This window comes from Ciconia boyciana, chromosome 6 (assembly GCF_034638445.1).
Source record: "Ciconia boyciana chromosome 6, ASM3463844v1, whole genome shotgun sequence".
NCBI classification, from domain to species: domain Eukaryota; kingdom Metazoa; phylum Chordata; class Aves; order Ciconiiformes; family Ciconiidae; genus Ciconia; species Ciconia boyciana.
This window is the reverse complement of record NC_132939.1, coordinates 18,431,486-18,445,495: the sequence shown is the minus strand read 5'-3', so window position 1 is coordinate 18,445,495 and position 14,010 is coordinate 18,431,486. Positions and strand designations below refer to the sequence as shown.

General features: G+C 49.1%; 1 protein-coding gene across 1 annotated transcript; it reads right to left on the bottom strand.

Moving 5' to 3' along the window:
• Positions 1-4,564: 4,564 nt before the first annotated feature.
• Positions 4,565-8,548, bottom strand: INS (insulin). The gene is made up of 3 exons (XM_072865782.1): positions 8,470-8,548; positions 7,714-7,917; positions 4,565-4,701 (listed from the first exon to the last, which is right to left on the bottom strand). The coding sequence occupies exons 1-3, from the start codon at positions 8,546-8,548 to the stop codon at positions 4,565-4,567; spliced, it is 420 nt and encodes a 139-aa protein (XP_072721883.1).
• Between the last annotated feature and the right edge of the window lie 5,462 nt (positions 8,549-14,010).

The window sequence follows — 14,010 nt, the reverse complement described above, 5'->3', positions numbered from 1 at the left end:
GGGAATTTGGAGTGTTAACACTGAATCTGCTCAGTGCATGCTTTCTAACTCAAGTCAGTGCTGCAAGTCAGTTATTAAGGAATCACGCTGCAGATAAGGAGAGCGGCTGTAAGCAGGTTTAAAATTTCCTAAAACGCTGATAAGATGGTTAAAAAAAAATAAATCCTGGGGCATATCTGGCTACTTCTTATATAAGGTGAATGTGTGAGTTCCCAGGGTAATAGACAGCATTCTTCTATCTGTGGCTTCCCAGAAAAGGAAATAATGCAGTGGGATTAGCTCCGGGAAAGTGGCAGCCTTCCCTTCCTCTCCAGATAAGCTGGAGGACATGGTCTGTCACCCGGCCACTGGGGACCCCGCTGGTCAGTGCCCCGCAGTGGCTCCCCTCCATTCCTGTTTCTGTGCACGTCAATCCCCTTTCCTCAAAACCAGAGCAGAGCCCTTTTGCGTAAGGGTTCACACACGCCGGAAACAGGGGCAACTTTGGTCCTTTCTTTTCTAGGCAGTGTTAACAACTCAGCAGCCCAAAGAATTTGTCTTGCAACCCCCTCTGCAGCTCAGCTTTCAATTCTCTATTCAAGCAGCATGAATGAACCGAAGCCTTTATTTGCATTCTCTTAAAATTGTCCTCCACCGCTAGCATGAGACCTTTGGAAGTTTGTTGCAAGAGTAGCAGAGCCAAGATATTTTAGCCGGGCATGATGCCCCACCGCTACCGCAAAAGTCACTTCAAAGCATCTGCTGAGTCAGAATAAAGGGGGCTGGATGCATTTGCTTCCCAAAGATCACAATGCAAAGCCCGGCAGGAGGAGGAGCAGGGAGGGAGGTCAATGGATGCAGCATTCCCTGTCCTTGAGTCACTTCTCCTGCAGGAATTCATAAGATCTGGCATCTCCCAAGCACATCTGAGAGCAGGGAATGGCCTGGGCAAGGGCACAGGGGTTTCAGGGGGCTTTATAAAGAAATCCCATCCTGGACCACACTTAAGGACACCCTGGGCTGTTGCCTATCCTCAGGTTTGGGTGCTGTAGGGAGCTAAAGCTGCCCGCCCTGCCACAGCTGCAGGGTGAGTGAGCTGGCAGCATCACCAGCTTGCAAGATGAGGAGCTGTGTGCTTCAGTGTGGAAAGCGTGTAACGTTGCCTTCAGGCTTCCTTCCCTTGCGTCCCAGAAAAAAGGAGAAGAAGTACCTTTGTTCTCCTTTGGCCTTCACCTTGCTGTAGCTTTTAAAAAGTGAAGAGCTGGCCCTTTATGTTATTTTCAGTTCTGGAAAGCAAAGTGTATTCATAAGGACTTTTTTTTTTTTTTAGGTGTTCTACAGCTTTTAAATTGATGCAGTATTTTCTCCTGCACCTCCTGGGGAGCAGTGTAGCTCACCATATGCTGTACACCTCCAGGACAGCTCTTGCTTTGGGGAGGAAGGGAGCAATGGCAGCTGCATGTGCTCTGCAGAGAGCTCAGACTGCCTGGATCCCCAAAGCGGACGTGGGGCCATCTCTCCCTTCCGTACCCTAGGTGGTCACCATTCCCTCCCCTTCTCCACCAAGGGACTTGCTGACTCCTTTTCCCAGGAGGCACAAAGGCAAGGGAATGGTGGGGAATGTCCATCATGGCCCCTTTCTGCTCCTCATCCTTCTCTCTTCTGCTCCAGCCCCGGGTAATCACCAGCTGGGGCCCCAGTGTGTTCAGACTCCCATCTCATCTAACATCCAAACCTGCCAAGAAAATATTCGACTGCATCTTGAACTGGGTAGGAGAGGACGGTCCTGCCCCGTGTCAAGATTTCAAAACAATTCCCACTCTGCGTTTGCTGAAACCTCCTGGAATTTTTCAGCAGAAGGAGATGAGTCCACCCCGGGGTAGCCCAGAGCCTGGCGGTTAGCATGTGGTCTTGGGCAATCGGGCGCAGAGGATGAAATCCCTGCTCTGATGCCTGCAGAGTGGACACCTGAAGCTCCCGCGTCCCTTCATCCGTTCGAATCCTGCCTTGCTAAAACCAGTCCAGTCCTGCGGGAAGTGCTGATTTTGATGAATCAACATTTTCCAGAAAAAAAATATGGCATTTGCAATTTCCCAACCAGTCCTAATTGAGAGCATTCAGAAAAAGCAAACAAACAAACGAGCAAACCAAACAATGGCAGAGGGCAGGAAACAAGCCGGGCATGTCTGAAGAGCTGTCCTTGCCCGAGCATTGCTGCCAGGACAGGACTGCCAGCAGATAAACAGCTCTGGAGTGCACGCAAGAACCCCCATGTTCTGTTGCGGGAGCTCGACCTTGCTGCAAGTGACTGCTGGTCCCTTTGGTGCTGAACACTTGTAGGCTATCTCTGTAATGCCAGATGCAGCTCTGATATTACAAGTGAGGGCTCTAGACTGCTCTGGTCTGTGCCTGGCCTCAGCATGACCCAGGTGTCCCATTCCTAGAGAAGACAGAGGTATCTCCACAGGCTTGGCTATATCCCTCTTCTCTCAGCTGTTTCCATCAGCGCTGTGTAGCACTTGGAGAAGTGCTAGTACTGGTCTAGCAGTCAGGCACTCAAGGCTCCTCCTACATCACCTCTTTCTCTTCCAGTATTCATACGTCCAACCTTTCCCATCAGCAGGCCTGTACAATTTTGTCAGGTAGGTACAGATGGAAATCTTAGATTTGCACTAGAAAGTCTCAGTCTTGTCTCAGAAGAGCCTCTCTGCTCACTTGCTTTCCATGGACCCCTGACGCTGGGTGCAGGATCTCGTCCTAGGTGATACAGGACAAGTCTGGGTGACTCCAAAAAGTCTTGGGTTTTCAGCTGTGGAGGGGAGCAATTCTCTTGAATGTGCTTTCCCTCCAGACCGTCCAAGCGGACCCCATGCTCTGCCTTTGGGATCAGGGTGGCATCTCCTTGGGGTGGATGGATGTATGGGATTGCTGGAACTCCATTGTGTGCCTGAATATGATGGTGGCTTTACCATGAGCAATAGCTCTACTATTTTTACTGCAGTAATATCAGTCCTGGTCTCATGGGGCACCAGGACAGGTAGGAGAATTGTTTCTAGGGAGTCCCCTTTAGAAACTACTGGAGCTATATGCTGTGAGGTTTGGTGGGAGCCAAGTAGCTCAGAAACAGCAAACATCTTGCCATGCTTTCACAACCACAAGATTTTGGCCCAAGGCTGCCTGTCACAGTTGCAAGCTCTGCTGCTGGAAATATTCAGTGGGGCTCAGAGAAAGGGGCGATGGAGAGGGATGGAAGGGTGGTTGTGGGGGAGCATCACCAGCAGAGCAGCACTGATGTGGTGGCTGCAGGAGGGGGCCCCTGTCACAGGCTCTTGGATGCATCAAGGGAGCCCGTATGGAGGGTCACTGCGGGGAATCGCTGGTGCTTTCTGATTTCCTATTTTATGGCTGTGTCTTCTTCTCAGCAGCTCCTCTGGCTGCTCTTCCAGCCCTTCAGTTTGCAGTGGTTTTACCAGTTTTGTGCTCATGATAGGAGCGGGAGCAACGTGTCCTTGCAGGGATGAGATGGCAGCTTCCATCTGTGCAGCTCCAATGGAGGCAGTTGGATCTGGTTTGGGAAAAGAGGCTGTTAAAACCACAGCCTCCTCTCAGACCAGCTTTCAAAATCTGCCACCAGCAAAATGCAGCCCTGGCCACTGCTGCCACCTCTGCCAGGCTGCGCCCGTCCCATGGGGACCTCCTGCATATCTTCTACTACACTGGCACGGGAGTCCCTCAGCAGAGGGGACGTGACCCTTCCCCATACTCTCTGCCACCCCAGCCAGCTGGCATTGCCATGGCAGCTTTTCCTCCCAGACAGTGGCGATTTTGGGGCCAGATACTTGAAAGAGGTTTGCAGCAACCCTGAAATGCCCAGCTCTTGGCCAATACACTCAAAACTCCTTTTGGATGAAATCCACTTTCTGCACATGATTTGTCAAATACTTGTGAACGACAAGCATGTCCCACAGCAGGGACTCTGCCTGGGCCTTTGACAAGCAGAAGGGAGAACTGGACACACTTTCTAAATTGGTCATGGCGGTCATCCACGATTTTTGTGGGTACAATTCATAGGTGACTTAATTCTTTGCTTAATCTGAACTGTTTCCATTACGCAGATGAGGAAGTTCGGTCTCCCAGCTGCCTCACTATATTTGGGCTGTGAACTGCAGGAAGTTGATCAGCAAGACACTGTCACAGATATTTCCCTGTAACGTTTCCCTAGAAAGAGAAATCTCATTCAAACCTCTCTGCCCTCTCCTCCTCATCCCCCAGGCACCGGGTGCTCTGCGTACCCACTCTGGCGCTGCATAGTCCTCCTCCCTCCCTCCCAGGGAGTTCACTTGGACAGCAGAAGGATAGTGTGATGTGATGGGTGGTTCCAGGACCTTTTAAAACTTCCTTACCTGAGCACAGACAATGACACCCTAAAGTAAACATCAGTGCCCCCTCCCCAAGACATGGACGCATGAACCAGCACAGTCCTTCAAATAGATCCACAACGTTTATTCAATTGCTTTGAAGGTGCAGTAGCGTAAGTGCGTGTTTCTGCCTGCGTCCCGCAAGCTCCCCACCGCTGGCCTCGCTGCTAGTTGCAGTAGTTTTCCAGTTGGTAGAGGGAGCACGGGTTGTGGCAGCATTGCTCAACAATCCCTCGCTTCACTTTCTCAAACTCCTCCTGCTGGAAGGGCAGCTCTCCTACCTCACCATGCAAGGGACCGCTCACTGCCAGGGAAGAAAAAGATAAGCTGTGGGACATCACACAACATCAGCCCTGGCTGTTGAGCCCCATGGAGACCCTCTCTGCAGACACCAGATTTTTAAAACAGAGTTGGCTGGAAAATGGGGAGGGAGTTGCAAAGGTTTCCCCGGGTTGATGCTGCTTGTAGCACCTTCGGGCTCTGTGTTTCCTCTCCCAAAATAATCCTGTGGTGCTTTGAAGGAGCCAAGCTGAGTGGATATCAGCAGTGTGAGGGACAAGGAGATACAGGGGCTTTATTGAGGCGGGCATGTGGAGAAGCAGAGAGACCCTGCACCCTCCCTGGGGTGAGCAGCTAGTAAATAAGATGATAAAATGGGCTGGTCTGCTCCAGAGAGATGAGTTGCTTGGGACTGCAACCCCTCTTGGGCAGTTACCCACTCTTCTGGGAGCCTGGGCAAACAACTGGGATGTCCATAGGATTGCAAGGACGGTCCAGTCCTTGAATTGGATGCATTTCCCAGCTGGTCCTGAACAGCCTGCTCCTGTTGCCTGCCTGGATGTAGCCTCGAGCCAAAGGCAAAAGCATTTGTGTGTGTCCACGTTCACAGCTGGGGACGCATTTTTAGAAGGAATGATGAACTGGCGTATTTGGATACAGACAAAACTCAACAGAATATCTCATTTGCTGGTGGGAACTTGCAAACTTGTGGACAGAACTGTTCAGGTTTTAGTTGCCCAATGAAAATATAGAAAATGGTAAATAAAACAGTGTTTTTTCCTGTAGGAAGAAAAGTGGCCCTAACAACAAAAAGAAAATGCCTGGAAAGCAAGAACGAGATGAGGTTTCTAGGGCAATATGAAAGTACAGCACAAGATGCAAAATCCCCAAGTCCCCAAAGCGTGATGCAATGAATGAGGCACAAGAGTAACAAGAAATCATTATGCTAATGTGCTAGGAGGAAAATTTAGGAAAGGTTTAAGTCCAACATCAAGTAGAAGAGGAAGTAACTAGTCAACGTTTTGTGATTTACTTGTCTTCATCCTTCAAGCCAGCTATAAGCAGACTTTAAACACAACCAGCTTGTGTGACAAAGAGGTGGAGGCTCAGGCAAAAATCCTGGAACAAGATGTCCTCAGATACTTTCAAACTGGTTGGCCCTGATGAAATTCACAATACAGTATTTAGGGAATTGGCGAACAAAACTTCCAACCCATTCGTGGTGGTCTTCAGGAACAAATCATCAGAGAAGGGAGCAACTAACAGCCCAGCTGGCCATTCAAAACAAATCATGGCAACCCCCCTGCTATGACATTACCTTGTTTCACCTTCCAAAGACCTCTAAGACTATTTGATGGGATGGTTGCATACACAGGAGAAGGAATCAGATACAAATGAAACCAGTGTGTGATGGGAAGAGAACTGGTGGGAGAGGCGTATTGTAGTCAGGGGAGGTTAAGTAATGGTCCATCTTGAAAGAAGAGGGTTGAAATGACTGGGATTTGGCAGGGCTCTCTTCTGCATCTATTCAAAGTCTCCATTAGTAGCTTGGAAGACAGAAGAGAGAGTGTACTTGCTGGATTCATAGAGGAGCTAAAGCTGAGAGGAACTGCAGATACCCATCTCCAGGAGAGACAACATCCTTGCATTACAGCTGGAGCATTACAGGTCCTGGCCCCATCTAGATACAAACACCATGTTGAAGACCAGCTCTCTTGACTGCCTCATCCCACCTGCAGTGCCATGCAGACACAGAGTGCTGGACCAGGGGCAGTGATCCGGCACCAAGGGTGTGCAGGCAGGGTATCATCTCCTCCTGCCTCCCAGCCCTTGCACTCGTCAGTAGTGCAGGAATCCTAAGGACAGGAACCAAAGCAGCTCCACCAGCATTTCACCACCATGAAATAAGAGACAATATAAAGCTGTGGGGGCTGCAAGCCTCTTGAAGGGCAAGATTAGTACTAAGAATTACCTTTGAAACTATAGAAATACACAAAAGATGGGGTGCTGTTCAGTAAGAAATGTGAAAGATGCTAAAGGTAGGCAAGAAGACTGCGTTGCACATGCAGGATGAAGGTGTGACTGTGGTAGCAGTCCTTCAAGGACTGCCGATCCACCTGAGAAAGGGCCAAGGCATCCAAAGGAGACAGTAATCACTATCAATCAACAGGTGCAGTGCAGCTTTGAAAAAGGCAAACCACCTGTGTAGGCAGGAACATGGTGTGAAAAACATGCAATATAATTTTTCCAGTTTGCTCACTCTGCTTGGCACTGGCAAGGCCTCAGCTGGCGTCCTGTGCACTTCTCCAGGCATCACCAGTCAGTAAGGATGCGGACCAAATGCAGAACAATTTGCATGGACAGAGATCCAGAAAATATGACTTAAGAAGATAGTGGGGGGGTGTAGAGGCTATTTAGCTGAGAGCAGGTTAAAACTAGACATGGGAACAGTCTTCAAATATTTTGAAAAGCAGCCATAAAGAAGAAAGGAGTAGACTCTTCCCCCTGTGCACTATGGAGAAGACAAGAAATAATTTACAGGAAGGGATGTTCAGGTTAAATATTGGGAAGAAGCACTCAAGAAGAAGGTCAGGTAAGCATGGGAACAGGCAGTTTCAGAAGGCAGAAGAAGCTTCCTCACTGGAGGTTTTTATGAACATACTAGACAAGCATGGGTCAGGAATAGCATGGGGACAACTGATCCTGTCTTGGGGCAGAAGGAGGCTTCCTGGGTTCTTTCCACCTTTATTTTCTATGAACACTCCCAGGCTGGTGTAATGGCCACACAAAGAAATAGAAAAGTTTGAGCTTTCAGCCACAATTCCTTTTGCCTCATAAATCCGCTTTCCTTGCCTGCCCTCCCATCTGCCTTTTTAACCTGAAGAGCTTTTCATTGGCAATGTGATGCTGTTGGTATGTTAAAGGTATTCCTGGCATTCCCCATCAAGGACATTCCTGGTGTCACTGTCAAAGATAGGAGGTTGTTGTCTTTTGCATTGCATAGCATATGACTGTGTTCAAGGTCAGCCTGACTTACCTAGAGGCTGCTCAACATCCCGTCGGGCTTTGGGGGAGTAGAAGAAACCCCGCTCTCCACACACCAGGTAGAGAGCCTCCACCAAGTGGGAGCCGCAGAGGTGCTGGTTGGCAGCTGCGTGGCTGGTCCCAGGACTGGAAAGAGCGAGAAGGGCCAGGAGAGGCAGCGATTGGATCCAGAGAGCCATGGTGAGCAGGGTGAGGCCTAGGGTTAAGAGGCAGAGGAGACACAGGGAGGTCTAGGAGGGAGAAATAGGTTGTCATCAAGAATCTTTTGTCCTTCAGCTCCTTTGGCATGAAAATGAGACCAGAGTAGCAGATGGACCTTCTAAAGATGCCCTAGCTTGAGAGGGAAGGAGAGCTTTCTTCATCAGGCTTTACGAGTCACAGTAAATGACTAATGATTCTAACCAGAAGTCCATCTCCATCTGCATACTCACATCAGTCCTGGCCTCCCTGCTGTCTTCCTCCAAAAGGCCAAACTAGACTGGAAGAGCCATCCCACTGAGCCCTGTAGCGCACATGCCCAGGAGAGCTGAGATCAGCAGACACCGTCAGAGGAAAAACTCTCTCTTCCAAGTCAGAAGGGGCTGTTCATTATGACAATGGCCCCAAAACAACACAATGTGCTCAAAGACCTGAGGAGACCTCATTTTCTTGGACTAGCAAGCCAGCACTTGTCACCACCAGCTACATCAACTTAAGAAAACAGCTCTGCAAAACAGGTAGAAGCTAAAAGGGCAGCAATCACACTTACCCAAAGAAGCGGCAGAAAGAGATGGAGAGAAGTTTGCTCTGAGAGATGAAGACTGGTTGGTTGGTGGTAATATCCCCATTCTCTCTTTCCCATATTTATACGCTTTACATTAGCCCAAGTGACACAAGAGCTAGCATGAGCCCCACCTCCTCGATGACACTCTAGCCAAAATTTTTGCTGCTTGTGCACATTAATTTCCCTCTACGTAGTATCAACAAGTCTTTATGCAAGTTAAGATAGAAGCAACAATTTGCAGTTTCCATCTCATTTCATCAACCTGTTTTTGCTTCCCTGAAGCTCTGTCCTGAGCCATCAGTGACCCTTTTAGCAGGAGATAATGGTGCTATTACAGCTGCAATAATTACTAATGACACTAATGCTGGCAATAGGCACTGCTGGCATTGAGGTGACTCAACAGCTGTTTCTAAAATGTAAAATTAAAGGCAAACATGTTAATCTGTTTGATTAATATCACCTTGGAAAGTATGCAGTGATGGGACCAAGTTGTCAGTGAGACCATGCTACTGTCAGGTGTTAGAGGAAGGAAAACACATTATTGTGCTGAGGCTATCTGCGGCCCCGCTCACTGGCCATGCGGCATACAGCGAGAGACACGTGTCCACGGCTTGAGCTGGGGGAGGAATAACATCTGCATTTTGCAGGAGACCTTGGGTGGTCATTTTAGCTCAGTGTGGGCCCAGAGTTAGAGCATTTGAAATTTTGTATGTGAAAAAATAAGCCTTTCCCCCTTTGCTCACTGAAAGGCAGGTCCCCTCCATCTGCCAGGTGCCCCTTCAAATTCCTGTTTGGGATCAAGTAGAGCAGGGACTCCATCTCTGCCATTTGCAGGTGAGAGCTCTGAGCACCTCAGCTCTTCTCTCTGGGGCTCTGCCCGAAATTGTGTCTTCGACACCAAGGAAGATTTCTGGTAAATCCCAGTGAAAATCGGGACATAGCTGATTATCTCCATTCTGGCTGGTCAGTTTGCTTTTAATAGGAGATGATGGGCCAGGGGTGGCCCACTGCCTTTCATGGATCTAATTCTGGCAACAGATCTAGCTCGCTCTCTCTTTCACAGTGTTACCCCATTTTTCGGATACCTCTGTGCTCAACTTTTCTGCCACCAATAGCATGCTTGTACCTTTTTCTGCTTAAAGTATACTTTTTTTTTCTGCCTGAAAAGACCCATTTTAAATGCTGGGGATGAGATGACCTTCAAACTTCCCATTGCCCTAAATTTTGAGACTACAGGTGCTCAGCACCACTGAAAAGGAGACATTTCATCTGTTTGAACTCTGCTGCTTGTTTAACCTAGAATAAGCCTGATTCTCCATACACAGTATAAATCAGAAGGAAGTTCACCAAAATGAGCAGAATGCCTTGAGACTTAAACCAGACCCTTGATTTCTTGAGTAGCCAAAGCAATTCCGTCCATCAGCATCTAGGAGGTCGGAAGTCCCATATGCCCACATCGTGGCTTTAAGTGTGAAGTATCATATGTTTGCTAAATGACTGCGATTGCAAAAAGGTTCACGAGAAGTGCTAAATCTCTGATGAGTGTACAGGGACGGGACTCATTTGCTCAAACAGATGCAAGACAAGGTTATCAGTTACATCCCCTGCCATGTAGGTCTTTCGGCCTCCTGCTAATAAATCCAAGTTGTGATGCTCAACTACAGTTAATAGCATCTCTGCACAATGCGTAACACTATCTCTGTCTCCCCCTCAAAAAAGATATTGGATGTACTTGAATGACCTAGTGGTATACCCATGAAGAGGGTCTCATGTTTCAGCAAGATATGAGTACAGGACATTCACTTACTTCTTTCTACTGGGAGAAGATGGGGAATTAGCAGCTACACAGGATAAACCCCAGCATTTTACCCCATTTTAAGTAGGTTGTCAAAGCCAGGAGCAGAAGCCTTGTGCCACTCACACTTCCTCCAGAGCAGGAGTGGCAGGAGATACCCCACCTGGCAGAGCAGGAGATGCCCCACCTGTCATCTCACACGAAGGTGACAACTTGCAGAATTACCCTACAGATCCCCTCAGCAGTCATTTTCCTGCAGTCACCACAGTGCGTGAGATCCAATGGACCTCAGTCCAGTGGTCGCCTTGGAAAGGCTTTAGAGCAGCGTGTACCCCAGGTTAATCACATGCTGAGATTTGCCATTTAGGGTGTTCCCTCTTGCAATTTTGAATGTTACCTGAGCTCACCTGAACTCATGTTTTATTGACAGTGGGACTTTGTAAGGAGGCTCCTCTATCCACTATCTTCTCCCTTCTGGGTAGCTTCCCTGCTAGGCTTCCCCCTTCCCTGGGGCTTACCCCACTGATATAGCAAAAAAAGCTAGTTTATTTTGTGTTGGAAGTGCCATGTTATTAATCTGTTGTTTCTCTTACTCTTGGCTAACCAAATCCTGGAGGTAGCTTCAAAAAGCTCGTGGCATTTCTGCAGCATGCCCCAGCAGGGGATAGGCTGACTGTACCCAAGCGGTCAGGAATCCCTCTTGGCTTGCTGTAGTTTGGTTGCAGAAATAAGCCAGAAGATTTATTGGAAGGAAAAAAGATATCACGCTGGCTCAAAGTTCAGCACAGGCCAATATTTTTTCAGAAGTTTCCTACTATGATTTTTTTTCCCGTTCCAAAATATGATCACTTTGATTATTTATTGGAAACCGTATTTTCTTACCATAAATGGTCCTTTGGAATATGAAAAATGCTAGCAGTCATATAAATGGATATAAAATGGATATAAACTGCAGAAAGTTTTGTCTTAGAGGGAAAACTCCCATGTCAGCAGTGAACTGAGAGAGAGGGGGCCAACAGGGGAGCCCATTTCTCGATGGAAAGCTTTTTCTACAGAAAAATCTCAGCTCACTCCTTCCAGGTTGGGATTCCCCATGATTTTTCATGTGATTAGGCAGTGACAGGCCAAATGCTCATCCATCATTTTGGCTACATGTGCCTCCCGTGACCCCTCAGCTCCATGTTGGGCTCACTTGGCCGAAGGATGGGAGCAGCTGGGTGGGAGTGGGCTGCTCCTGGCTCCTGCCCTTCGTGCTAAACCACCTCCGGACGTGACTCAAAGCCACCTCCCTCACTCACATCCCCCCGACCCCAAGCAGTTGCATCAGTGAGAATGAGGTTTAGGCAATCCCCAGTGTCATGTAATCAAGTTTTACAGTCCGTTGCCAGCACAGTAAAATCTTTACTACTGTAGATGTCTAGCATTTTCTAACCCTGTCCTGAAAAAATAACAAGCCCACTACGGGGGAACTAGTTAACAATTACAAGTTTGTGCAGGTTTTACTGATGACAGCAAAGGTCAGGTCTGGAGGTGAGCGAGTTCTCGGAGAGCACCCGGGGACCCTGAAAAGCCACCCACGTCCCTGCCACTGCTCTCACACTCAGCAGCCACTGCTGGGGCTGCTCTGCCTGTCCCCGGGTGTGTGTTGCCCCAAACACTGTGCAATGCACAGCAATGCAGCAGTGACTGCGTGCCTCCTTTTCCCTGGAGAGCGAATTCAGTGGCTTGTGAAACAAATAGCCCTGGAGGAGGCACCAGCTGCCAATGCACCCCTGTGCTGCGTCACCAGCCTGCCAAAACACGGCCCTGAGGCACCCGGAGGGGTCTGCACCCCCAAGAGTGGCTTTTGGGGGTGGCCAGCCCCTGGGAGGTGCCCCAGTATGGCCACTGGTAGTTGGGGATGTGTAGCTGGGGCAATGCATTCAAGCACATGGGCTGTTTGAGCTACAGAGGTGTAGCTTTTTGCTCGGCATGGGGAAATGGGGACCCCCAAGGGCCCAGCGATTGCCCCCTCCAGGCTTTGCTCCACTCCCTGTGCAGGATGCAGTAGCAGCCGGCATTGTGGCACAGAGCAGGGAAGCTGGCATCCTCAGTGCTCCTTGTCTTCGTGTGGTTTCCAGCAGCTGTGCTCCCGTTGGCATGTCCAAGCACGCGTGGAGTGGCAGCGTATGACCGCCCCACCAGCGGCACTGGTGTGAGATGAAGGGCGGGGAGGTGAACCTGGCACCGAGGAGGGTGCTTAATCATGGGAATGCTTGCAACCAAATCCTGCGATGCCTGCAGAGATATGTGGCAGGTGGGGCAGCCGCTGTGGGCTCAGGGGGAGAGAGGGCTGCTATAGCAAAGGGTGAGGCTCTGCGGCTTATCTGGAGCCACACAATGAGAGATGCCCTTGCTTCAAAAGGGGCCTTGTGCAAGCAGAGAAGAGAGCCACTCACTGCGATACAAGTAATCTCAGCTGCTTCTATAAACTAATCCAGGTGGCTGCCTGGGTGCAGGGCATGTGAGCGATTCCCATCGTCCCACTAGCCACTGGGCCCAAGGGAGACACTCCTGCTGGACCACGGATTTCACAATTTTCCAGGCTTTTCCAGGCCAGGGACATTATCTTGCTGCTTAGAGCACAAAGGGTTGATTCATAAAACGGAGGGTGTAACCCAAAGCCCAGTGTAACCAACTGGGTCTACCCATCGGTTTCCATCACCTTTGGGTTAGCTGCTAACAGTGGAGAGGGTCATAAGTACATCCGCGCCTCTGGAGATGCAGCTCACTGGTAGAAGATGACCCAGGGAGCAACTCCAAAGAGCCAGTAGCTTTCATCTGAGGACAAGGGAGTTTCTCAGGTGTGCTGTGGTTCTGAGAACGGCCTCCTGTGACCCAAACCCTCTGGCCACCCCTCCTGAGCACATCGCGCCTCTCGGCAGGGAAATGCTGACCTTTGGCCAGCCCTGCTCACCTGGTACCATGGCACCAGCAAATTGGTTTGGCTGCACCTCACTCAAGCCCCCCTGGCCTCTTCAGCCCCAAACCTCTACACGAGTACAGCTACCCAGGCAAAACAGACCAAATTTAATGATCCCTAGAGTAAAGCTTCCAAAATCTTTCCCATCCACCTTGGGAAGAGCATATGCAAGGTTATAAATATACATGGAGAAAACAGATATGCTCCTTTTAACCCCCTTAAATATTACTGGCCACATATTTTTTGAAAAGGTAGAGGAGAAAATAGCACCTAAGAGCTGCTAATAGTTCCTAGACACAGCTATTAGCAGATGCAGCAGAACAAATTAGTTTGTTTATCAATGAGGAGAAGATGAAATCTGTGGCTATTAATGGCCCAAAAGTAATCCTTGGCATAGATAGAGAAGCATTAGAAGAGGTGATGACACCCTGCTAGAGGACAAGTAATGAACAGCAAAAGCAACAAATAACTTTCACAGAGTGGAGAAGTGCTGGAAAAGTAGCCTGATCAGCACCAATCTAAAAATACACATTTTCAGCATTGATACCACATCTGTCCTTCATGTCATGCAAGTCCATGAGAACAACCAAAGAGGATCTTGACCTGGTCCTCAGGAAACAACCATGAGAGGGGCCATTGAGTCCATCAGTGAGTTTTCTCCAGTGTCCACAACTGTAGGCAGTAAAGTCTCATGGTGCCACCACCATGGCTTCCACAGCAGGTGGCATCACAGGCACCACTTGGAAAGCAAAGGCATGGATGACATGGA